The sequence below is a fragment of the Chelon labrosus genome (genome assembly GCF_963514085.1).
Source record: "Chelon labrosus genome assembly, chromosome: 7".
Taxonomy (NCBI): Eukaryota; Metazoa; Chordata; class Actinopteri; order Mugiliformes; family Mugilidae; genus Chelon; species Chelon labrosus.
Genome location: NC_140343.1, coordinates 10,137,739 through 10,164,098, shown reverse-complemented (window position 1 = coordinate 10,164,098; position 26,360 = coordinate 10,137,739). Strand labels below are relative to the sequence as shown.

The window sequence follows — 26,360 nt, the reverse complement described above, 5'->3', positions numbered from 1 at the left end:
GACACATGTTTCCTTCATCACAAATCTCTTGATGTAGAAACATAGTTTTGACCTTTGTTTCAGTGTTGATCTCCTTACAGCTCCAAAGCCACCCTGGTACCACTCCAATAAAGAGCCACGTGTCCTGTCACCCAAACACACATAATCTGCCCTAATCAACACAGCTCGTTAGTGGTCGGTTCCAGCTTACTTCGCAGTTTATCTGGATGTGCTGCATTCCAGATGGATTATAAAAGAGCTCACAGCATTTTGGGCCTCTGAAACACACACATGTATGTATACACAGTCTTGCTGGGTTTCTGACACAGCACTATTGGAAGTCATGTTGTGTCCTATTGCCCTACATAGATCTAATGAGCTGCTGTAACATCATGACCCAGAAAGAAGCGTTGCAGACAAACCACCAACCCTGGTTTTAGTAGAATTTATTAACATTTACATTTCAGCTTTAAGCTCATATACATGTTGCTTGTTCTCGATGACCCCGAGACAGAACGATATTCAGTTTAAGGTTTAGAGTCAAAGATAAGACTTGTTCAGTTTGATCAACAAAACTATTATAAATCTTAGAGCGTTGGTGGGACAAAACAATGGTTCTGAAGATGCTTCCTTGGAACTTGCGATGAGCTTTTTTCACCACTACGTCACATTTTACACACTAAATATAATGAATTCATTAATGCAAATGACAGCTATGTGAATGGCTGTGATATTCACACATTGCGGGGTACATTTAATGAACAAACGCGTACACCGTGGGGACGAAAGAGGTTAGGGAAAAAATGCACTGATTGTGTATTTAAGCGCATGTCGACCTGCTGTTATGACTGATTTACTCTGAGGGAAATTAATTCTTTAGAGTGCTTTGTGAGGCCCTGCTGTCTAAGAGGCTGTGGGAAACACACACACACACACACACACTAACTCTCTCTCTCTGTCTGGTGGGATTTTTCATTTTTCTGGCTGAGCTCTGCACAACTATTGGTCAACCTCTTCCTGTGAGACAGAGTGTACTTACGCACATTGTGTCATGGCAGAACCCACTCTGTGAAGGAGAATCTGCTTAACACTTGCACTCTAACACACACACACACACACACACACACACACACACACACACACACACACACACACACACACACACACACACACACACACACACACACAAGTGGGCTCTCCCCACTTGTTTTTGTTTCCTGTCACTCCAGCTGCTCTGACACTTCCCTCCTCTCTCCTTCACTCTGTTTCTACCCTCCACAGCTCAGCTCATTCCAGCTCTTTCCTCTCCTCCCTGCGGACGTGAGTGTGTTGGGGTTTTTTTGGGGGGTGAGCGATGTGTTGTTCGGTGGGTTTTGCCAGGTCCTTGGGCCTGGCTCTTTTGCCTTTGGCCCTGTGCTGTATCATGGCCAACTTGCTGCTGCTGTTCCCCATGGGAGAGACCACCTACATACGGCAGGACCGGCTGGCCATGTACATCTGGTACTTTGGTGGACTAGGAGGTGGTGGGCTATTGGTGAGTAAAAGAATAAATAAATGCTCTTCTCTTATAATTTTATGATGGGACTTTAGGTTCTGGCGAGGCCAAGTGATCCAGATATTTCAGCTTTTGGTCTGATCAACAGATTTCTGAACTACACTGTCCCTGAACAAGTGTATATGCTTTATCTCTTCACACATTAATATCATGGACTAATGTTTCTTTAACTTCATGCTCTCAGTTACTTTTATAGCTTTGCTTTATAGTAAACATTTTTGTATGTGACACAATAATTGAGCATTTTCCATTTGCTTCTGTTTAAATGGTTTGGAAGTTACAGTAACAATACAGATTAAAAAAACATATACTCAAGTTTTGATTCTGCTTATGAAGGTTGAAAAAAATCAAATTAACCTGAAAATTGTGACGTCAGATTCCTAAAACTTAATTTGCATCTTGATGTAATGCAATATAATTTTTCTTATTGTTTGGGAAGCAGTAATTTGTCCTAATGGGTGATGAGCAAAACAGGTTAAGGTAGGGGAGAGGCTTTGTTAAGTGGTGACGGTGCAACATGGTCCTAAATGGTAGATAATCAGATTGGATTGAAAAGCTTTAGTGGATGTAGGTTCAGATGAGGAAACCATGGACACGTGGTTCATATGCAGAGAGAAAAAATCACTTGGAACTAATTGGACTGAGACTTGCTTTTTCTCTTAAAACACGCATTCACTGCTGCATGTAAAACAAAGTGAATGAGATTCTTTGATTTGAACCATGTGACTCTGAAAGTCACCACTCAGTGAGCACTGCATATGAAATCCTTTAAAAGAGTGTCCCCTTCCTCTCTTATTCAGTGGCAAGTGACAGACACTGGTACATGTGGATACAGTAGTTTCAGTGTTAACACACGGAGATCGACGCCTCTTGTTTCCCTTTATGATTTAAACTCGCTTTTCTCCTCCACTTTCACTGTGGTGTTTCCAGTAGGATGCTATTTGAGTCATAAAAACTTGATTTTACACCAAAAGATGACTTAATGTTAATAGTTTTTCCTTCAACACGATCGAGCCTGAGCGTGTTTGCAGTTGTTCACTGAGAACAATGGAGTGTTGTGCGAATTCACGGTTAATCCGTCTGCTCTGCATGCTGCTGATCTGATGGGTTTATGCTCTGAATGAGCAGAAAGGAGCTGTTCTTTGAGTTTGGTTTTATGGAGGAAACAGAGGAGAGGCTGTGTTTTTCCAGACAAGATTAACTTTGTTGACCAGCAGAACACTTGTGCTCTGCACACAAACCATCCACTCTATAAACTATTTAGATTTTGGTAGTTTGTTTGTCGAGGGCATGGGAGAGAGTCAGAGTAAATGCTCAGAACATCACTTTGCAGAGTGTGTTAGTGCTGCAGCATCACACTCCGGGAAGAAAATAATATGACAAAAACTCAATATTATACATTCCACCACAGCAGTGAGCCTAATTATGTGTTTCTGGAAGAATTTCCCCAGTGTGAAGCTGTAAAAACAAGCACATTGTGCAACAGGATTTAACCCTTTGGTCCCACAGATTTCCTCCCTTTTTAGAGAGATTTATTTAGCAGTGAAGCAAGACAGCTATTAGATGATGTTATGAAAGCACGTAGAGTTAGGAAAGAATCCTGGACCTTAAAAAAATGGGTTCACATAAACAGGATGCTACTTAAAATGCTCAGTTGCGGATGTTTCACCACAAAAGTGAACCAATTACGTTCCATTCACCTGCTAGAAGGATCTTAGTGTTACTACTTACTAACGTTACATTAATCTCTTAAAGCAAGGAAATCCGACCTTAATGTAAATAAAGGTCTTGTTCTCTATGCAAGGCTTGCACTGTACTTAATCTGTGTTTGGCTAAATCTTTTTGTGTATGAGTGTGTTACTAGAGACGGGCTTTGTCCTGCTCAGGGAGCTACCTTGGATTTCAATCCAAGAGATTACCATAAATGAATTTATCTTCATTTAAGTTTCCTCTTCGTCAAGGTGCTAAAGAGTCAAAAAAACAAACCGAACTCCCCCTGAGAGGAATCTATCTTTATCTTGCTCCCTTCCTCTCCCTCATTCTTCCTTCCTCCTTTTTCCTTCTCTGTTCCTTTCTCTCTGTGCACTTCAGTCTCTTCTTGTGCCCCTGCTAAAGGACGGTGCTTTAGCGGGGACATCCCGGATGTGTAACTCTGCTCTGATCTGTGTTTTTGTGAGTGCGTAAAACCTTGGGAACTTCCCTCCCTCTGTCAGGATGTGATTTAAAGCCTATGGATAGACAGACAATAACACAGGAAAGGGGAGGAGGAGAAAATACTCGATCTCTGAAACAACCGGATGTAGATACACCATTATTTCTATCTTTCTCTTGTAGAACTCTTTACTTCTGCTTCTAGTGTGCAGTATGTTCGTGGCCAGCCCTTGTGCTTCCCTCTCTCTAATTGCTCATACATGGTAAACATTGAAAACCTCCATCATAAATCATGTTTATTTTGCTCTTTTAATTAACTCCAGCCTCAGTAAACTTTATCACGTGTCAGTATGAGTGCTTTTCGAGAACTTGTCCGTCCATAAACCAGATGTTCATTCCCACTCAACCGGAGAGAGACATTTTTAAAACCTGTAGCTTATATAATCATTAAACGTGGTGTAAACATTAATGATCTTGATGATCCAGTGATTCGTCACGTGGAATGAACAATTTACACCTTTATTGTTTTATTTCAAGATGCCTCAAAGTCTTAGTAACGTCACCCTCAGCTCCACCCGTCTTACTCTGTGAGTCAGAATCACTGCAGTCATTCATTCATTCATCCATTCATCTTCTGTAACCGCTTGTTCCTGTTAAGGGTCGCGGGGTCTGCTGGAGCCTATCCCAGCTGTCATCGGGCGAGAGGCGGGGTTACACCCTGGACAGGTCTCCGGTCTATCGCAGGGCTAACACAGAGAGACAGACAACCATTCACACTCACACTCACATCTACGGCCAATTTAGAATCACCAATTAACCTAACAAGCATGTCTTTGGACGGTTCCTCACTGCAGTCAATGCTGGCAAATGCACTCACGCTGCTGGAGACTGAGCCAAGTCTGAATAAAGCAGGAAGCTGAACGTGATCACATCATGAGGAGATTTTGATGTAGCAGACTAAGGATCTCAAGATTGTTCGGGTCTAGCGTGCAATAAGCACCACAGCCTCATGTTGCTCGTGTTGCTTTGAATGTTTTGCATTATTTACTCTCTATGCGATGGGTATATGAACATTATTTAAGTCACATGTGTCCTGTATTTGTCTATTGTCTTTTTTAATCACGACTCACACTTCCATATAATTAACACGGTCATCTTTAACATCAGTCGTTTCCTTTTAATTGACAAAAAAAATGTGAATCTGTGACCTTTCTTTCTTTCCAGATGCTGATTCCAGCTGTGGCCTTCGTCACTCTGGGGAAATGCGGCTGCTGCTGGAACGAGAGCTTAATGGTAAAAGACTTGTTAAACTGTGACTCATGCTCAGCATCTGCAGAATACACATTGTGTCTGCGCACAACACTGTTTTTACAATCTGATGAAGACCCACAAGACTCTGTTCACTTCACACTGGCCATTATTTTGTCAACACATACTCAGCTGCTGTTATTTACCCCCCCCCAAAAAATTGCAACTCTTGCAACAGCTCTTGTTGTTTTCTTCTCAAAGCTTGGAGAATAAAAGCGCCCAGTTGCACGCTAACACTATGTGCTTATTAGGTAGAATGCTAACGCTAATCCAGCCAATGATAGTTCAACAAGGGTCCCATTGTTGCGTCACACTCCGCAAAGTAAGCTTGGCTCATGTCACTCAGTCCACAGCTGCAGTTGTGTGTGTGCGCATGTGTGTGTGTGTAGCAGCTGCCCCTGTATCTCATGTGAAGCAGCTTACATTCACTTGTACAGACAGAAAGTCACACACATAAAGGCCTAAAAACATGCGTGTGTTCTTTTTGTTGTCTTTTAAAAAATATCCCTTTGTGTGCCGCTGTCACTCCACAGATGTGCGGGTCAGTGTTGGCAGCTGTGGTCGGCCTGGTGGGGTCTAGCTACTGTTTCGTCATATCGGGGTTGGCTTTGGTGCAGGGTCCGCAGTGCTTCACCTCATTGGGATGGTTGTACCCCTTCGCAGACCAGAAGGGCAGGTAAGGAGATGCTGTGCTGTGATGTGTGTTGGAGCTCTGCCCGTCTCTCTCTGTGTTAGCCATGCGATGGACTGGAGACCTGTCCAGGGTGTACCACGCCTCTCGCCCAATGACAGCTGGGATAGGCTCCAGACCCCCCGCGCCCCTTCACAGGACAAGCGGTTGCAGAAGATGAATGAACGACTGAATATACAAAACATTTGATAGGTTATTTTAAATAGTTGATAATGATTTATTCTTTCTTACTTTACCCATAGCTCTAAATCAGAGAACACAACACAACAATACTCCACTGCTTTGTGCTGCTGTGCTAACATCCAACTTTAAGTGACACTGACAAGACTTCAGAAACAATAAATGTCAACGTTATAAGTGTGTCGACGCGCAAAAAGCACTCTTATCATGTATTCTCTCTTGCTTATCTCATTAACTTAAGTGAGTGTGCACACGGAGACAGAGCTCCCCTTTAAAAATGCCCAGCAACAGTCACTTAATTAACATTTTACTCTATCTATGTTTTTCTCTCTCCCTCTTTGCGTGTCCCAGGTATCTGTTGCAGCCAGAGACTTGGTCGCAGTGCCTTCAGCCCGTTCACATCGTCGAGTGGAACGTCACTCTCCTGTGTGTGCTGCTGGGCCTGGCCGTGCTGGAGTTCATCATCTGTCTCCTACAGCTGGGAAACGGCCTGGTCAACGCAGTCTGCCGACCCTGCTGCTACAAGCAGGAGTATAGCCTTAATGCTTAGACTCACCTGCACTGACAAGTGGACAGATAAGAGAAAAAAAAACACACACGCACACACACAACATGTATGCAAACTTACAGTACATTAATGCAAACATACTGTAGCCTCATTACACCAGCACGTGCATGTGTGTGAGTACAGCACAGCCTTTCTATTGAAACATACACATGCAAAGCACCAGCAGGATGGGCGTGTATGTTGTGTTATACAACATACAAAGACGAGGATGTACTTACAGGCTCAGCAGGCCAACATGTACAGACAGTAAGAAAGAGAAGGAGCCTCCTTGATCATAATAATAATTTAAAGTGTACTGGATAATAACTTTCACTGAAGTGACTTTCTTCATTATAATTTTATACTGTATACTTTTTATACTTACACAAACGTTTTGGCAACCTGAAATCTAAATTAAATCAATATCGTGACACAAGTACAAGATTAAGATGGCTGCCAAGAACTTACATTGTCTCTTGTGGGTATTTCCCTGAGCATGTTGACAGTTTCCTTGCAAGAAGCAATGCAGATTTCTGTGATTTTATTTTCCGAAGCTGTCGTCCTATCTACCATTAAGCACACCGAAGTGCCTGTTTCTGTCTACTTTTTATTTTCGTGGCTCTATATTCACATTGTGTTGGATCACGTATGCGACACAAGCATGTCTGTACATTTGTTTTCATTTTCGTTTTGTTGTAAATTGTTTTCATAAAGTCTTTCAATTGTCAGTTCAGCCTGGTAACAGACATTTTATATATATTTTAGTGACATATTTTTATAATGTACGGTTTGTTTGTTTGTTTGTGCAGCCTTGAATAAAAATGAACAATTTCCATTTTATATATCCTGAGTTGGATTATGTAAATCTTCTTCCATCCAAACGCTTACACATCAGACATGTTGAAACGCCTGAAATCCCCAACTATGTTGCAGGCAAACATCGAGTTTCATGCGGCAGAGATTAGATAGAGGTGGATGTCTGTTATTCATGTTTGACCCCTGCTCCTGCACCTCCTCCACTCTGTTTCCATTACTTTTGGCTCTATAGAGGAGGAGTTTCACTGACACAAATGAGCTATTAGCTTACGTATTATTGGGTAAATTTTGCCTGATTGGTGTGTTGAAATCAATTCCTGGACAAGAGATTGTTTGCTGGAATTTCCAGAGTTGCTTGTGTTTGAGCCATATCTGAGTTTGTTCCCAGTTTGAGCTTTTAAACCCACAGCACATTATTGACAAATTCATTTTTTTAATCCTCTAAGCAACGACAAACCCATCCTGAAAGCGGGATTAAGTATTCTAAACTGACTTTAGCGAAACAAATTAATTATTTGATATTAATCCAAGTTATTATTCAAACACTAAACGCTATGTGTCCTCGGTGATTAGGTTCATTACGCATTTAAGCAAAGCAACCGTCAGCAGTTAAAAGGTCCGCAGTATTGACTGGTTGAAAGGTCGGAGGGTGAATTTCTGCACACACACAGAAAACAAAAGAGGTTAATATAAAGTCGTATTTTTAACACTCACGAATATGGGCAAAGATTCTTCTGCTGTACTTGGCACCTGGCACTGATCCATTCATTCAAATCTCTCTGAGAAAACTGTCTAAATCACAAAATCTCACAATTCAGACGATTGAGATGATTTTTAAGTCCCAACATCATAGCAGGTATAGTTACTTCCTTTGTAATAAAAGTACGTACACAGCAAAGCAGTAGTTTCTGGAATGCTTCGCCCTGTACTGCACAACGTTTCCATGCTTTTTCCAAGAATAAACTGTTGTTAAGGGGTTAATGTTTGCATGTTGCAGAGATAAACCGTTTCTGTTCTTATGCAAGTCCAGGATGTTCTTCAAACACCTGCCGGTTCTTTTGGTTCAGATGCTGTCTGGTGGTCACTGACCCCTTTGCTCCCCGTTGGCTGATCTGTGCCGTCACTCACCGGAGGCAGTATAAAGACACGGGGGGTCTAAAGTTTCTCAGACAGATTGACTGACCGGAGTACCGGACCCAAACAAAGGCTCGTCGTCCTCTGTGTCAGTTTTCCTGTGGACTTGTGCACTGCATTGTGACAATGTATAGGCTGGGGTTTAGGGCCTTGTTGCTGCTGTGTTGTGCAGTAATATGTGTTTCTGGGATGAGAAGAGACTACTTCATCAGGATAGAAGAGGTGTCTTGGAACTATGCCCCAACTGGGATGAACGTCATCCAGAACCGGACACTGGAGCAGGATGAGTAAGTACTAGCATATATAAAATAGCACTATAGGAGCAAACCTTTAGACCAGGGGTGTCAGACTTACTTCAGTAAAGAGGCCACATATAGCCCAATTTGATCTCAAGGGGGCTGCACCAGTAATGACAACATTTCTCTTTGTCTTAGAGCAAAGAAGTACATTTGGAAAATGTTTACATTTAACGAACTAGCATTTTACAAAACATTTTATAAACAACCTGAAATGTCTTAAGAAAAACAAGTGCAATTTTGGTGCATCGCTGCCCTTGACAGTTTAGTTGTGGTTCTCAGTGTTGTGTTATGTCTGCAACTCTCACTAAAACAGTGTAACCCCTAGTGGGCAGATTAGGAACAGCAGTTATTTTTATAGCTAAAGATAAAGCAGCTGTCCTGCGACAGACTGGCAACCTGTCCACGGTGTACCCATCTCTCGCCCCGTGACCCTTTTGAGGACAAGTGGTTATGGAAAATCAATGGATGAATGACCCGCGGGCCAGATAAGACCCTCTGGTGGTCCGCTTGGGGCATATGCTGCAAACACTGCGAAATATTTACTCTTTGATTGATAATTTATGCTATGTCTTTGTTGAGTATAAACAGGGTGACATAAAATACTTTGTTTCATGAAAGACATGTAGGTTAGAGCAGGGGTTCCCAAACTTTTCCATGCCAAGGCCCCCCAAACAGCATTAGCTTCTGGCCGAGGACCCCCTTTGCAAACCCACAGACAATGCTACAAAATATGTAAAGAAACATCAACTTTTAGAAACTTTTTTCTTACTTTTATTCACTATATAATAATATAATAATGATTAAAAATAATTAGATTTTATTTTTATTTTTTCCTTATCTTCCCTCCAATTGTCTGAGGCCAACCTGACATAAATAAAATAGCTGAATTAGATGTCTCAGTTTCAGTGCCCTGGTATTCGCATGCTCAGTCATTGTTTACTAGGAGTTAAAGGGCCTTATAATTGTTTTTTTTAATGCTTTTTTGATTTTATCTTACTCCATGATGAGTGCACACACAACTAATTGTCTTTTTCTCTCTCCTTCCCCTCTCTGTAGAGAAGCCTCAGTGTTTTTAAAGAGGGGCCCTCAGCGAATCGGCCCCACCTACAAGAAGGCTGTTTATAAGCAGTACCTAGATGCCACCTACAGGACAGAGGTGACGAAGCCAGAGTGGCTGGGTTACCTCGGACCCGTCTTGATGGCAGAAGAGGGCGACACAGTGTTTGTCCAGCTGAGGAACGCAGCATCCAGGCCCTACAGCCTTCACCCCCACGGACTCAACTACAGCAAAGGCAACGAGGGTGAGAACTGGACGAAGGAGAGGCAGTACCAGAGCATGCACGGGCTGAAAACGTTGGTGGAATCGTTGTCTCAATCACTTTTGTGTATGTGTGTGTTTTTTCTTTCTCAGGAGCTCTGTACCCAGACGGCACAAGTGCACGACTGAAGCGCGATGACTCTGTGGCTCCTGGTGCAACTGTGATCTATGAGTGGACCCTCCCAGAGTCCCACAGCCCGACAACCGATGACGGAAACTGCGTGACCAGATTCTACCACTCCCACGTTGCCCCACCAAAAGACATCAACTCAGGACTCATAGGACCTCTCATCGTGTGTAAGAGAGGTACTGGAACCTTTTGACAAATACAGTTTTAAGATGTATTCACTTTTTACCATATAGATTAACATTTTATATTTTACACAGACAAATGATAATGGTATAAAATATAGTGCACAGTTATATATTAAATGAATGAATGAATATCACACTATGTAAAATATTGACTTGGTGAGGAATAAGTAACTGGTTCAGAGTTATGGTGGATCAACGCATTGGGTTGTTGGTCAGAACAATGCACAAACACAGGGAATCCAGTTATGTTCATTTATTGTTTTAAGCTAGTTGAATTCTGATGAAAAAGGGAGAAAATGAAAGAACAGCTTAATATTAATCCACACAACTCAAACATAAGGATCAATTAACAAATAAACAGAAGAGATTTGATCTAAACAAAACACTGCTCAAAGGTAGAACTTAGTATATTTAATAGTTAAATTATTAATATATATGTTAAGAGTGTGTGGAATAAAAGGAATAGCTTACATCATATACACAGCTCAAACAATTGGGGATGAGTGATGAGGCCAGCCAGCTCCTTTGTTCTCAGGCAAGGGAAAAGGACTCACACAGGTGAACTGGCTGCCTAAATAGACTTCAGGACTCCGCCCTCCACTGATGTAAGGAGAAGGAGGTGGGGATTTTCCACAGCCGCCCCTCAAATGTGTGGATCATATTTGACTTGGAGGAAAATCCTCATGTTGAAGGAGGGTCTGGATCATCTTTATATTCTGTAAGAGCAACCAGCCGACTAACTGGACGTACATAGGTCTTTCCTTTTACCATTATTTCGGCCACTCTGACTCTTCCATCCGAACTCGGGATAATCTTCTGGACTTTGCCTATTGGCCATGAGGCACGGGGTAGATTTGGGTCCACAACCATAACCACAGTATCCACAGCGAGATTTGGGTTTTCCACTTTCCATTTTTGTCGTAGTTGGAGTGTTGGCAGATAATTTTTCAGAAAGCTCGCCCAGAAATGATCCGCAAGTACCTGGCTGTGACGCCATCTCCTTGTTCCCAGAAGGTCAGGACGAGCATACATGACCTGAGGAAGGGCTGCTTCTAGCCGCCCCATGAGAAGAAGATTGGGAGTTACTGGATCAGGATCTGATATATCAGATGACAGGTATCCAAGGGGCTTTGAGTTTAAGATTTCCTCCACCTCTATGAGCACAGTGTTCAACACTTCCTCAGTAACAACTTGACCACCCAAGGTCACACGTAGAGCAGATTTAATCGCTCTCACCTCCCTCTCCCAGGTTCCTCCGAAGTGAGGAGCGTGTGGTGGATTTCTCAGGAAGCGAACTTTGTATTTTGCCAATTGATCCTGGAGGGCAGGGGTCAGATGATCAAAGGCTTTCTGCAACTCTCTCTCTCCTCCTACAAAGTTGGTGCCGTGGTCAGAATGCACCTCAAAGGGGGTTCCACGCCGAGCCACAAAGCGGCGGAAAGACATGAGGAAGCTGTCAGTGTCCAAGCCTGAGAGAAGATCAATGTGGATGCAACGTGTGGTGAGACATTTAAAGAGAATCCCCCATCTTTTCTCTTGCCGGCGACCAACTTTGATAAGGAAGGGGCCAAAGCAATCCATCCCCGTAGACCAGAAGGGAGGTTTAAAAAGTCGCAGGCGGGATGGTGGCAAGTCAGCCATCCGAGGAATCAGAGGTTTGGCTTTCCATTTCCTACAGTCCATACATGAATGTTGATGTTTCCTTATTGCTTGTCTCCCTCGCAAGATCCAATAGTTCCTCCTTAGGCTGGCAAAAACTCTCTCTGGGCCTGGGTGGTGTAGCCGTTTGTCATAATCCTTGATAAGCAGCTGTGTGATATAATTCTTTGGATCCAAGACCACAGGGTGCACGGTGCTATAATCCAGATCCTCACTTTTGCGCAGCCGACCTCCCACTCTGATTAGGTTTGTGGTGTGATCGAACTCAGGGGCCAAGTTATTCAGGGGACTTTGCTTTGAAAGGGGTTTTTCAGCCTGTAGCAGCGCATATTCTTCTGGAAAGCTCTCCTGTTGTGCATGCTGGAGGAGAAGAGTTTCCACATAGGATCTTTCAGGGGGCTGAGAATTTGCAGCTAAGGATGAAGAGATGTGTTGAGAGGTGCCAACCACCAAATCCTCCCAGCACTGGAACTGCAGTAAGTTTTGGGGAACACTAGATGACAATACATGAGCAGTACCACAAAAGGCAGACTTCCTCAACTCTGTAGCTGTTTCAATAGAAGGTGAGGAGGGATTTAAGGGCCACTGATGAGGAGGTAAGTACAGGAAAGGAGGGCCCTGACTCCATCGATGGGGTACAGAAAGTTCAGTGAGGGTTTTTCCCCTAGTAATGTCATCTGCAGGATTACTGGCTGAATCTGTATATCTCCAGTCTGAAGCAGCAGTATTCTCAAGTATCTCTGTGATACGATGAGCCACAAATATCTTATACTGGCACGACTCTGATTGCAGCCAAGCCAGAACGGTAGTGGAGTCTGTCCACATCACTAGACGGTGGAGGGGGAGAGTTAGCTCTGTTCTCAGCATCCTTGCTAATTGAGCTCCAGTGAGAGCAGCACACAGCTCTAAGCGGGGTATAGTGATCTGTCGTCTTGGTGCCACTCTTGAACGTGCCATGACAAAGGAGACATGAACCTGTCCATTAGAGTCCACTGTCCTTAAATATGCAACAGAGCCATATGCTACTTCAGAGGCATCACAGAACACATGCAGTTCTCTGCTCATTGAAGGATCTTGATCCTCTGCGAGTCCATAACACCTTGGGAGTCTGATCCTGGTCAAGTGTGGAAGTTCCTCCTCCCATACCGTCCAGGCCTTCACAAAAGCATCAGGAAGGCAGGGGTCATCCCAGTCCCTCTCCTTAGACCACAGTTTCTGAAGAAGAACTTTTGCTCGGGTGGTAAATGGGATGATGAACCCCAGGGGATCGTATTGCATGGCTAGTATCCTGTACACATTGCGGAGGGTAAGAGGCTGACAATTTACAGGTCTGTGTTTGTATCCCAAGGTGTCTGAGGAGCAATACCATATTAGACCCAGGGCTCCTTCCCATGGGTCAGTGCGCTCTTGGATGAGCCACATTTCAGTGCTCTCTGCGCGAGCCTCTTTGGGGAGGTGCTGAACCACTGAAGGGAGGTTACTGATCCATTGTCGGATCTCAAAGCCACCGGAGGCAAGCTGTGCCCGAAGGCGGTCAAGAAGACTTTTGGCCTGCTCTTCAGTGGGGAAACTCTGCAGACAATTGTCAACATAGAAGGACTGTAGGACTGATGTTTCGACGTCTTCCTCTCCTCCATCCTTCACATGTCGCTGAAGAGCATATGTAGCACAACAAGGACTACATGTGGTCCCGAATGGCAGAACTTGCCACTCATAAACCTCCACTGATACCTTTCGTTTCATTTCTCTCCATATGAAACGAAGGAATGGTCTGTCCTCAGGCAGCAATCTGACCTGATGAAACATGCCTTTAATATCACCAGAAATGGCAACAGAATGCTGACGGAAGCGCAGCAGAACACCCATCAAGGAAGGGCCCAGGACTGGACCAGCAAGAAGATAGTCATTCAGGCACTGCCCTCTGTATTGGAATGAGCAGTTGAACACTAGGCGGTGTTTGCCATTGTGCTCCACCAGGTGGTGTGGTATGTACCATGATGACTCACTGTTCTGGACCACTTCTTGAGAACTGAGTTTCTTCACATATCCAGCCTCCAGCAACTTGTTTATTTCATTACTGTAAATAACTGCTTGCTCTGGATTCTTTAACAGCTTCCGTTCAGTGCGTCTAAGGGCAGGGAGGACAGATTCCTTTGGAGCTTGGAGTTTGGGGGCATTTGGTTTGTGGATTAGGGGGGTTGCATAACGACCAACTCCATTTATCTCCACTCTCATGGTATGGTTATCCAGTTGAGTTAGTGCCTCGTTGTCTTGTTTGGATCGTGTGATGACTTTCTCACTTTGATAAGGCAATACATCCACTTTCCACAGCCTCTCTACAGCACGATAAAGGTCAGCTTCAGGGGATGTACCAGAAATTAACAAAGACTGAATTTCTGCTCTTTCTGATTCAGAAGAAAGGCAATCTGAGGTGGCAAGAAGATCCTCAGGGAGCATTGCTGGTCCTTGCAAAGCCCAACCAAGACGTGTGTGCACAGCTGCTGGGCCACCCCCTGGACCCAAGCGGACTCGTTCTGCAGGACACACAAGATGAGGATGATCTGAGCCAATAAGGAGGAGGGGTTGCACTTTCTGGAAAGCTTGGAGTGGTAAGCCATGCAGATGCTTAAATCTTTGGAGAACATGCACAGGATAAGACTGAGGAGCAAGAGCCAGCTTCTCAGAAGTAAAAGCATCTTTTATGACAAACTTCTTGTCTACATTCGCTGCTGAGGAAATGTTCAAAGTGACTTTAGTGCCTGTAAGAGTCTCAGTCCCCTGACGGACAGTTTTCAATACGAGAGACTCAGCCGCCCCATCAAGACCAAGAGAGGTAGCTGCAGTTGCTAAAAGCATGGTTCTCTCAGACCCATCATCTAATATTGCATAAGTTTCCAGGTTTCTCCCCCTGTAACTTAGCAGAACCTTCACCACTTTCAAAAGGACTCTTGTGCTGCAGCTGGATCGAATAAGGCAAGAGGTGCTTAAATCACTTTGTGGCCGATTCGCCTCATGAAGAACTCCAAGGTGCCTTCCATTGCACTTTGGGCAGCGTTTCTTTAAATCACAGTTCATGGCTCTGTGTTCCCGAGCACATTTCCAGCAACGTCCTTTCTCTTGGATCCATCTCTTGACAGCATCCCTGGACAGCTGACGAAAATCTGGACAGACACTTATGTGATGGCCAGGGACACCACAATAAGGGCATGTTTGGCTACGACGTGTAGCAGACTCAGTTGAATGATGCTGAGCTTGACTTTGAGGATGACTTCTGCCATGAAGTATAGTAGCTACTGGATGACTAGGCTTTGAGTAGCTAGACTTCATAGGTTTTCGTTCCTCCAGGGGCCCTCTCCTATCACGTGTCTGTGTGGCCATAGCTTGACACTCTGCTTCTTCTTCAAGCCAGTTAGAAAAGTCAACCAAGTTATAAGGAACACCTGGCTTCGTGGCACGGCTAAATCTGGCATAATTAGCAACATGCTCAGAAGGAAGTTTGCCCAAAAGCTGCTGCACATGTGATGCACAAGCCAACTCTGCATCCCCTTCACCATTCTCCAAAGACTGCAGCATGCCAACAAGAGCTCGGATTCTGATAGCAAAGTCGCTAAAGCTTCTGGAATCACCAGGACGTACAGAGGGAAGATTTCGAATGGCTGTAATCTCCCTCAAGACAAGCTGCTGTGGCTGACCATATCGCTGCTGCAAGGCTAGCATAGCTCTTGTGTAAGGAAGAGGGTGATGTGCATAGGCCAAGGCAAGGTGACAGGCTGTGTCCAACTTCAAGTGGTCCAACAATACATGATATTTAAACTGTTCACTTTCATTATGAGGTAAAAGATTTGTAAGAGCCATCTTGAGCAGTGCAAACTGTCTGGGGTCTTCATGGGTGAAGTAAGGAAAGGAGGGGGCTGCAATTGGATGAGCTCTATGTGACCTCAGTGACTGCTGAGGTGGATACTGAGGAACTGACTGAGATTGATAAACAGTATCTGCACTGTGGACATTCAGAGAAGAGGGAGCAGTGCAACGATGAGTTGATATGGCCTGAGGATGTGGGAGAGCAGCTGAAGGCAGCTGGTGCCTGTACAAAGGGGCATGGGGCTGCAGGTAAGAAGGCCCAGGAGGATTATTGGCAGTTTGTGAGCACACATACGGAGCCTGTGCATAGGAAGGATTATAAGAGGAAAAAGTCACTGGAGGAGGGGGAACAACCAGCTGAGGAGGTTGAGAGGTAGGAGCTGGTCTGAAATCTTGGGCCCTAGGAAAGGGTAGTGAGATCTGACTTTTTGCTCTGACTGTAGGCTGGGGCTCATAATATTTCTGCTGCCGGGGTGACAAATCCACAGAGGCAACATAAGGTACAGCTGCTGAAACTCCTGAACATGACTGCTGCAAGTCAGTAGATTCACTGGAAACATCAAAGTCTAAGTGCTGCTCATCATAATGCCCACCACTGGTTTGGGTTGCATGGGATAATTTTGACTTTGCAGGCTGCGGAGTAGGCATTAAAGCACCAGAAGGTGGTGGAAGGGAGCAAAAACGACTTAGTGCTGGTGGTGAGGGATGATGAGTGACACAATGGATAATGGGAATGTTATGTTCACATAACTTCTCACGCAGCTCTTTTACTATAGGAGGAGAATCCTGGGGGGCACGAAGTCCATGTTCAGTGTCATCATCGTCCTCTAATGGGGGTAATGAATGAGGAGAAATGGATGCACCAAAATATGGCTGTGCCTCTAACTTGTCTCCCAGAGCCTCCACACTCCTTCCCACCTGCATAATGAGACCTCTGAGTTGATCAATTTCTCTCCTCATAACCTGCATGTCCATACTAGCAGCTTCTCCCTCTGCAGAGTTAAGGGGCTTGGAAGGAAGGACAAGTCGGCCATGGTCAGCTGAACTCTTCTCCACTGGGGCTGCACAAGGCTTTCGAGTTCTATCAGGAGGCTTTGAAGGCTGAGGGGTAGGATGTGACTTTGAGGGCTGAGGATTGACTGAAGGCAAACCCGAGAATTGTGTCTGATAATCTTTCAAGTATGCAGGTGGTTTATGGGAACGCGCTGGTCGCATATCTGTTTGTGCTTCCTCCATTGAATTGATCTATATCCGGCTCGAAGGACCATGTAAAATATTGACTTGGTGAGGAATAAGTAACTGGTTCAGAGTTATGGTGGATCAACGCATTGGGTTGTTGGTCAGAACAATGCACAAACACAGGGAATCCAGTTATGTTCATTTATTGTTTTAAGCTGGTTGAATTCTGATGAAAAAGGGAGAAAATGAAAGAACAGCTTAATATTAATCCACACAACTCAAACATAAGGATCAATTAACAAATAAACAGAAGAGATTTGATCTAAACAAAACACTGCTCAAAGGTAGAACTTAGTATATTTAATAGTTAAATTATTAATATATATGTTAAGAGTGTGTGGAATAAAAGGAATAGCTTACATCATATACACAGCTCAAACAATTGGGGATGAGTGATGAGGCCAGCCAGCTCCTTTGTTCTCAGGCAAGGGAAAAGGACTCACACAGGTGAACTGGCTGCCTAAATAGACTTCAGGACTCCGCCCTCCACTGATGTAAGGAGAAGGAGGTGGGGATTTTCCACACACTATATATGAAGTTATAAGCAATTCCATAACACAATTTAGTACTTTTATGTGAAATAATTTAAGTACATTGCTCACAATATGACTCTGCTTTTAGGTGGGTAACATTTTGAGAGTATTTCTACATCTTGGTACACTTTTACTTTTACATCAGGAATATTTTATTTCAAAGATTGCTTGATAGAATGATTTAAAAACAAATAATTAATCAGGTAATCAGTGTATCGGCCACAAATTGTATTATTTCCATCAGCCAATTAAAACCCTGATCACATAGACTTCTCTTTTTATGTATAAGTATATTATTGCGCTTTGTCACCTTAATGATTAAATATTTTTTTGTATGTTCTTGATTTAGTTGTGTATGCACACAAAATATCAACACGTCTTCTCCTCCCCTCTGCAGGAACTCTGGATGTACACGCTGACAGGTCGAGGGATTACATGTACGCTCTGCTGTTCATGGTCTCGGACGAGAACTTCAGCTGGTACCTGGACGAAAACATCCGGACCTACATCACCAGTCCTGCCAGAAACCTGAAGGAGGACGAGGACTTCATTGAGAGCAACAAGATGCACGGTGAGGGAGAGGGTTAACATTCAGACTCACACCCACCAGTCTACAAATACACTCGAACTTGAACTCTGTGTTTGTGTTGCAGGTATAAATGGTTTTCTGTACGGTAATCTGCCTGGACTGAGCATGTGTCAAGGAAGCAAGATCCAGTGGCATTTGATGGCTTTAGGAAATGAGGTAACTGCTGAATATCTGACAGAACAGGCAGATATTAAACTTTAATGTGTCATATTTGTTTTGTCTATTCAAGAACTTCGTGAATAGACTGAATGTATTTGGGAAGATTAGTATTATGCGAATGCTATCTAAACAGAGAAGAACTTTGGTTTTTAAAGATGAAGCCGAATCATTTGAGGTCCTTTTCAAAATGCAGAGACAATTGTTCTCCCTTTAACATTACTTCCTGTCTATGCTAAAGGTTTGTTAAAATATGAGTTAACTTGTATTTTTTGTTGGTTTCACAGCTGCCTTTTAGCCTACACTATGTCTAAAGTTGAAATGTTGTTTGCCTACAGGTGGACATGCATTCAGTTCATTTCCATGGCCAGATCCTGACCACTCAGGGCCACCACACAGACACCATCAGTCTCTTCCCAGCCTCCAGCGTTATGGCTGAAATGGAAGCTGACAACCCTGGACACTGGCTGCTGACATGCACCGTCAACGACCATCTGTTGGGTGAGATCACGTGCTCCGGCCTCGATCAAATTGATGGGATTTATTTCACTAGCTTGTGTCAGTACACTGCCAAAGAATGTATTCAGCGGTATTCATTTGTGAGTTTTTTGTTCTCAGCTGGAATGCAGGCTTTATTTGAGATCAAGAAGTGTTTCCCCAATGTCCACAAGCCGAGGCCTTACGGTGAGCTCCGACCGTTCTTCATTGCTGCTGAAGAAGAAGTCTGGGACTATGCTCCCACGGTGCCTACTGACAGGTAGGTTACAGTAGCCACACATGGTCAAATTCACACAACACACACTCTCATGTTTTGTGTAGAGACCTGCACCAAGTCTGACTTGTGCTTACGTGTGTGCAGCGAGGCGGAAATGTTTGTGACCCGAGGTCGAAACCGCATCGGAAGCCGCTACAAGAAGGCTCGCTATGTGGAATACACCGACAGCACCTTCACAACAAAGATGCTACGCAGCCCAGAGGAGCAACACCTTGGAATTCTGGGTAATCCAGACTGAACGGAGTTTGTTTTTAAGCACATGATGTTGCAAACACACCTTAGATGTGCAACATAGATAGATAGATAGATAGATAGATCGGTATCCAGTAGCATAGTTACTCAGAGACAGGAGGCGCAGGGAGACGTTGTAGAGTCATATGACCTGAGGGACAAACGTCCTCCTCAACCTGTCAGTGGAGCAGGACAGAGTTCTAGCCACAAGTCATCTACTGACTTCAGCCATGTTCTTAATCGGTTTGAACCTGACTGATTATCTTATTGTCACTATTTCTTTCTTTCCTTCTTTTTTTTTTATTGCGTCTCCAGGTCCTGTGCTGAGGGCTGAAGAGAAAGACACCATCAGGGTGGTGTTCAAGAACAAAGCCAGCCGGGCTTACACAATACAACCACACGGAGTACAGTACAGCGTGGACCAGGACGGGACACTCTATCACAATGAATTGGAAGGTAAATACGTGCACATGCTCCAACACTGTTATCTGTGAACTAGATTTTTTTTTATCTTCATCGTCCATCTGACTTCCCCCATTCTCTCCTCAGAGTCACATACAGCAAAGAAACTGCGGGAACTAAAGAAACTGCCAAGTAAGCTAAAGTCTGAACGTCAGAACCAGTTAACGTGAAGGTGTTATACCTTAGTATGACGGTGATTCTGTTTCTTTGTGCAAATGTGCGATTTTAGGAGTGGTGACTCCTCCTCCAGCTGCTCTGGTCAGACCTGGGACGGTGCACACCTACGAGTGGACGGTGCCCATAGGAGCCGGGCCCGTCCAGGGGGAGGCTGACTGTCTGACCTATCTGTACTACTCTGCGGTGGATCCCGTTAAGGACACCAGCTCTGGGCTGGTTGGGCCGCTCCTCATCTGTCGACCCGGATCACTGAAGAAAGGAGTACAGGTGAGAGGAGAGAGAAACCAAGCTATATTTAAAACATCAGGTCACGTCCAGTTTAATCTGTTGCTTTCAGTGCAGATTTATGGGGTATTTACATGTGGTCCAAAAAATCTGCTTGTTATGTCATTAAGAGTGAACAAAAAAACATTTTATTATCACGCAAATGCAACACTAATAGATAATGTCTGCTTCCATTTGAATACAGAGAAAGCCTTTCTTGAAGCTGCAGGTTGAATAAAAGCGTTGCACGATTATGCAGATACACATTAGGTCAGTTTGGAAAAGTTGATATGCTCAGGTTAATGTTCAAAGGTGTCTTGTCCGAGGCCTGAGGATCTTAAATTACCTTGCAACTGCAACCCAACTGCAGTAGATTGCATTTAACTATAGTTTGAGCTAAGAGCTAACATTAACATGCTACGTAAATATTTTTGCAGGTTTTAGCCATCGTTCAAAGTTTTAGGCAAATTTAACTTGAGAGGAAAAGTTAGGATTTAGAGATGACCAGTCCAAGAAATGGCATTGTGTAGCAGATATATTTCATCAGAGATTTATAGAGAGATACTTGTGGCCTTTCTTCTGTGAGGGCTAACCCTCTAAGACCAGGCTGTGAACCACTTTCCATCCAAAATATATATTTTTTTTAGCATATAGAAGCTTCCATTATTAAAAAGCACATTTCCTCTTCTTCCGCCTCTCTTCTTGTGTAGAAAAACTATAACAAAGAGTTTCACCTGATGGCTACGGTGTTTGATGAAAACCTGAGCTGGTACCTGGATGAGAACATTAGGACTTTTGCTACGGCCCCCACCACGGTCAACAAGGAGGATGAGGGCTTCATGGAGAGCAACAAAATGCATGGTAAGCAGAGAGAGTCTCACTTTAATCAGTCACTACATGTCAGTGTGTTTAACTCACGTCAGTTCATATTATTAAATGTGTTTAACTTTTTCTTTACACTGCCACATTTTTAAGATTTTCCCTTAACTGTGCTATCAGATTATAATCCCTCTCTCTCTTTCCGTGGGTCTCCTTTAGCCATCAACGGGTTTGTGTATAGGAACCTGCCGGGCTTGACCATGTGTAAGGGAGATAAAGTATCCTGGCACCTGTCGGGACTGGGGACAGAGACGGACATCAACAGCCTTTTCTTCCAAGGCAACCGCTTCCTTTACCGCCAAAACAGACGAGACTCCATCAGCGTTTTCCCTCACATCTCGCACACGGTCACTATGGAGCCAGACAGCATGGGTATGATCTAAAAATATCAAGGAGAAAAGCATAACTCATAGCCTAGCACATTACCCAGTATAAATAAAGTCTCTAAGAGTGGCCTGTGCAGGCTTGTTATGAGCATTGTATGTTTAATACTCAATAAAATGAGATGTTTTGTTTGTGTTTCAGGTCAGTTTGAAGTGGTGTCGCCTACAGTCAGCAATTATCGCGGTGGGATGAGAGCCAACTACACGGTACAGAAGTGTAGCATGTTCCAGCGCCAGGGGGAGATCATGCTCCATTCAAAGACCTACTACATCGCTGCCGTGGAGATAGAGTGGGACTACTCCCCGAGCCGTACCTGGGAGACGGAGATGTTCCGTGGACAAGAGAAGTAAAGCATCACCCGTACAACATAAAAAATAGAATAACTGTTGAAGCATGATAGTCAATTTATTTATTTATTGATGAAATGCTCACTTGAATAATACACTGAAGACTCATTTAGAGCACAGCTGGACATAGACGCCGTAACAGATGCACGTAGCCTACGCTGGGGCGAGCCGTCCGTCTGGCTCAGTGTGTAAAACCGCTAGTTGGCGCTGTGTCTTTTTTGCCAGTCGGGTTAATTTTTGTTTCCACTTCCTGCTTCGCTTTCAACAACGGTGACTGAAACTTTCGCCGAAATTTCGCCGAAGACGGGTCATACAAATGTTTGTATCTCCAATCTATCTGTTTGTATCTGGAGAAGCAGCCAGAAATACTAAAGTGGAAACACTCGAATACCAAGCGGACCAATCATTTCTGGGGAGGTGCACGTCAGTTACGGCGCTAGGGTCTGCGCTGTTTCCGCAGCTACGGCGTCAATTTCGCGCAGAAGTCTAAACCGCCTGTTGCAACTTTATGGTCAACAGTGTACACCCGGAACAGATATTGAACCTGTTCTTAAAAATGTAAATCTTTCACCTTTATATTTATACTGCATATCTGGTCATTTGTTCCATAGCAGCTGAAACTTGAAGGAATAAGGCTGGTGATATTTGATAATTTTAGAGTCATTACACCATCCTGCTGTCACTAAATGCTTAATACAGCACCATGATGCGTGTAAATCTGTTGCTAAATTAGTCACAAGATAATTGATGGTCCTTCTTTTTAATAAACAAAATTAATGTGCAGTTCTCTCCTGCTCCAGTCCCGCCCCTGTTTTTGTGGACAAGCAGGGTGGGTTTATAGGCTCTCGCTACAAGAAGGTTGTCTACCGGCAGTACACCAACAACAAGTTTACCACGCAGGTGGAAAGAACACCTGACATGGAGCACTTGGGCATCATGGGTAAGCTGTGAGGACGGCAGTGAGAAGTCATATTAATACGTACACATCTGCCACGACAAAAACAAAAAGGTAATTAGAGCATTTTTCTTCCGTTCAGGTCCAATGATTCATGCTGACGTAGGAGACAAGGTGATCATTGTTTTTAAGAACCTGGCATCCAGACCTTATTCTATCCATGCCCACGGAGTCAAGACGGAAACCCCTGATGTACACCAAACCCAACCAGGTAAAGGAATGTTCACAAAAGATGAAAGTTAATAGAAAATCCAAGAACAAATGCGACAAAAATAAGTCTTTTTCAGCGTGTTCTCATATTGTTGGACCTTTTTCATGCTTTTCTGAAAGCTCTCAAGTCTTCTGTTGTGTAAAGAAGCGCAGAGAAACACATCAAACCAAGAACTGCCTTATTTTTCTGAGAATATAGAAAGATTTGTAGATTTGTGCAAATTAGTCAATAAATTCATGAGATCCCAAATACATTAAAACATGATTCGTGTCACAGGTCAAATTCACACCTACACCTGGTACGTTAACAAGAACACAGGACCAACCGCAGAGCAAGAGTCTTGCTCCGTGTCAGCGTACTACTCCACCGTAGACGTCGTTAAGGTATGACGAATGTACGCACGAAATCTAACGCAGACAAGCGCGGAAAAGTTCTCACATGTGTTGTGTTGATGCCTGACAGGACCTTTACAGCGGGCTCATCGGTCCGTTGGTGATCTGTCGCCGCAGCTGGTCTAGGTGAGTGCTTCTACATGTGTACGTGTTAAAGCAGAGTACAGCGTGCTTGCAGGATTTTGAGCACTGAAGGCAGGTGGATGATAAAAGAATGATAACCCTGTGCTGTTTGCAGGAGTCTTGGGCTGAAGAAAGAAGCGGAAGAGTTTGCTCTGCTCTTCCTGGTTTTTGATGAGAATGAAAGCTGGTAAGAAGAAGAAACGTTAACAGTTTAAACCTTGGCTATTCAATTTTTAAATCAAGAAATGCACCCAGTAAGCAGCTGGTAATGACAAATATTAAACCAACACAGACCCATGTGGTGAAAAAATATTTGGCCACATCTTAATAAGGCATATCTCAAACTGCATAAAAAACAAAATGTGCACAGTTGTAGCAATGACATTTGTTTCTGGTCATATCTGAGCTTAGGACATTGCAAAGTGCATTTAACTGAGGCTCATATATCAGTTCTGGCACCTTGATACACACGTACTATACACATCCCTGTGAGGGTATATGCTTTGCAGTAAGATTGTGTGTGTGATGTTAATTTTTCCCGGCAGCGATGCACAAAAAAAAAAGTACGGTATATTTATCACTGTTACTTAAACTTCAGGTATCTGGATGAAAACATCAGGGTGCAAATCAGGACACCTCGTCCTAATCTGAAGGACGATGAAGACTTTATAGAGAGCAACAAGATGCACGGTGAGAAAAGCACACACACACACAAAAACTATTATTCTGACTAAATGATCTTTAAGTTAAATTAAATGTCATTGACTGTTCTTTCCAATGTGTTTCCGTGCAGCCATTAATGGTTACGTGTATGGTAACCTGAATGGTTTGAACATGGAGGTGGGTGATAAGGTGTACTGGTACCTGATGGCAATGGGCACTGAAGTGGACATACACACTGCACACTGGCATGGCCACACTGTGGAATACAAGGTATGTAAAAAACAAAAAAACAAGTCATGAGACCGCCTACAGCAGCAGTACAACACAAATGACTTCTAAAATAATTCTCTTTTCTCTGAAGCTGGGTGGAGGTCCTCACCGCACTGATGTGTTTGAGCTGTTTCCAGCCACCTTCCAGGTAAAACTTCACAAAACATCTGACTGAACTGACTTTCTTTTTGTTTTAATGCATGAAGTGTGGCAAGATAAGAGGCAAAAAGAAAAGCAATTAAAAAAAATATATAAAATTAATAGAAAAAGTAATTTTTTTAATGCAGATAAGCTTTTCAGTAGCAAGATGCTTTTAGCAATAGTTATTCAGGCTGCAAATCACAAGTAGGGTCTATGCCTTTAGGTGCAAATACCATTTTGTAAAATCTGCACTGATCAGTGAGTCATGACGTGTTCTCGCCTCCTTCCTTTTCCAGACAGTAAAGATGCGTCCTCAGTACCCCGGCACCTGGCTACTCCACTGTCACGTCACCGACCACATTAAAGCTGGCATGGAGGCGATGTACACTGTCACGGAAAAACGTAAGGAAGCAAACTGAGCGGGGAGACAAATTCACATGAGGATGCAGAGTAAATGATAACCTGTTTGTTTCTCTTCAACAGCAAAGAAGGGGTGATCACAGGTCGAACCACTGAGGAAGACGGATCCAGACAGAAGCAAATGGACACAAGTTAAAAACCATCTTAGTGTGAACGGATACAGAACAGTGTCTTATTTTATATTAAAATGTGGTTTTATAATCATTTGAGTGCTTCATTGTTTTCTGAATGACAGCAGAAACAGCCAAAGTTATATCAGAACTTTAAATTTAAAGTTTCTTTCATCATTATCATCATCAACAATTTGTTGTTTCTTCAAAAAATATTTTATGTAACTTAACACATGGATATTTTTAACAGGAATTCATGAGGAAACAGAATGCTGTAGGGTTAAACGGGGAAAATTAGTGTATTTGATTTGGTCATACTTACATCGATCAGACATAACATTATGACCACCTTCCTAATATTGTGTAGGTCTCCCTTGTGCCTCCAAAACAGTTGTGACTCATCAGAGAATGGACATGGGCCTTCTGAGGGTGTCCTGTGGTGTCTGGCAACAAGATGTTGTTTAGTGGGAGGATTTGGGTCCTATGGGTTGAGGGGAGGGGCCTCTGTGGATCATCCCACAGATACTTGATCAGTTTGGGATCTAGTAAATTTGGAGGCCAGGTCAACACCTTGTGCTGTTCTTCATGTTTTTTTAGTTGTTCCTAAACCGTTTTGTGTGTGTGTCTGTGTCAGGCTGCATCCTGCTGGGGATGGTTGCTGCCATCAAGGAGTGTCATTGCTATGGGGTGGGGGTGCCTGGTCTGGTCTAGGTGGGTGCTACATGTCTAAGTAACATCCACATGAATGAATGCCAGGTCCAAAAGTTTCCCAGCAGAACACTGAATTGTCACAAGAAGGTTGATGTCATTTACTTCTCCTGTCAGTGGTTTTAATGTTTTGGCTGATCGGTGTAGAAGCGAGTCTGGCCCACCACTAGGTGGCAGAATAGCTCCTTTAATAGATAGGACTTTGGTGGCCATCTGACCAACAAGGCTCACAACAGAACACACAGAACAGTGTGAAGCAACTCAGAGGTCACAAACGTGCCTCTTATGCAGCTGACTGACTGGTTTAATAAGACTCATGTGGAAAGAGATATTTAGTTGAAATGCAAAGGTAATAGTGTGCAATGTAGCAGGAAAACTGAATGCTCTGCTGCTGACGATGAGCAGACAGTTCCTTTATTCTTCCATTCGATGTCACTGCAATGCGTTTGGAGCCACTTCAAGGTGATGCAGCTATGAGCCTTAAATCCTGTCAGTGTCCGACAGAGGGACCTTTAAGG

General features: G+C 43.6%; 2 protein-coding genes across 2 annotated transcripts; both read left to right on the top strand.

The window, feature by feature from the left end:
• Positions 1 to 1,161: 1,161 nt before the first annotated feature.
• tm4sf18 (transmembrane 4 L six family member 18) lies at positions 1,162 to 7,228 on the top strand. Its single transcript, XM_084547613.1, has 4 exons — positions 1,162 to 1,513; positions 4,910 to 4,978; positions 5,527 to 5,669; positions 6,216 to 7,228. Exons 1-4 carry the CDS (start codon positions 1,334 to 1,336, stop codon positions 6,412 to 6,414), a joined length of 591 nt encoding a protein of 196 aa, XP_084403739.1. The 5' UTR covers positions 1,162 to 1,333; the 3' UTR covers positions 6,415 to 7,228.
• A 596-nt stretch (positions 7,229 to 7,824) lies between these two features.
• On the top strand, positions 7,825 to 25,228 carry cp (ceruloplasmin). The gene is made up of 24 exons (XM_084548160.1): positions 7,825 to 8,648; positions 9,717 to 9,961; positions 10,072 to 10,284; positions 17,983 to 18,156; positions 18,239 to 18,330; positions 18,669 to 18,831; positions 18,949 to 19,087; positions 19,190 to 19,329; positions 19,652 to 19,792; positions 19,886 to 19,930; positions 20,028 to 20,242; positions 20,950 to 21,100; positions 21,278 to 21,490; positions 21,644 to 21,848; positions 22,650 to 22,789; positions 22,887 to 23,015; positions 23,292 to 23,398; positions 23,478 to 23,533; positions 23,646 to 23,717; positions 24,129 to 24,220; positions 24,324 to 24,463; positions 24,555 to 24,611; positions 24,901 to 25,006; positions 25,088 to 25,228. The coding sequence occupies exons 1-24, from the start codon at positions 8,488 to 8,490 to the stop codon at positions 25,099 to 25,101; spliced, it is 3,210 nt and encodes a 1,069-aa protein (XP_084404286.1). The 5' UTR covers positions 7,825 to 8,487; the 3' UTR covers positions 25,102 to 25,228.
• Positions 25,229 to 26,360: the final 1,132 nt, after the last annotated feature.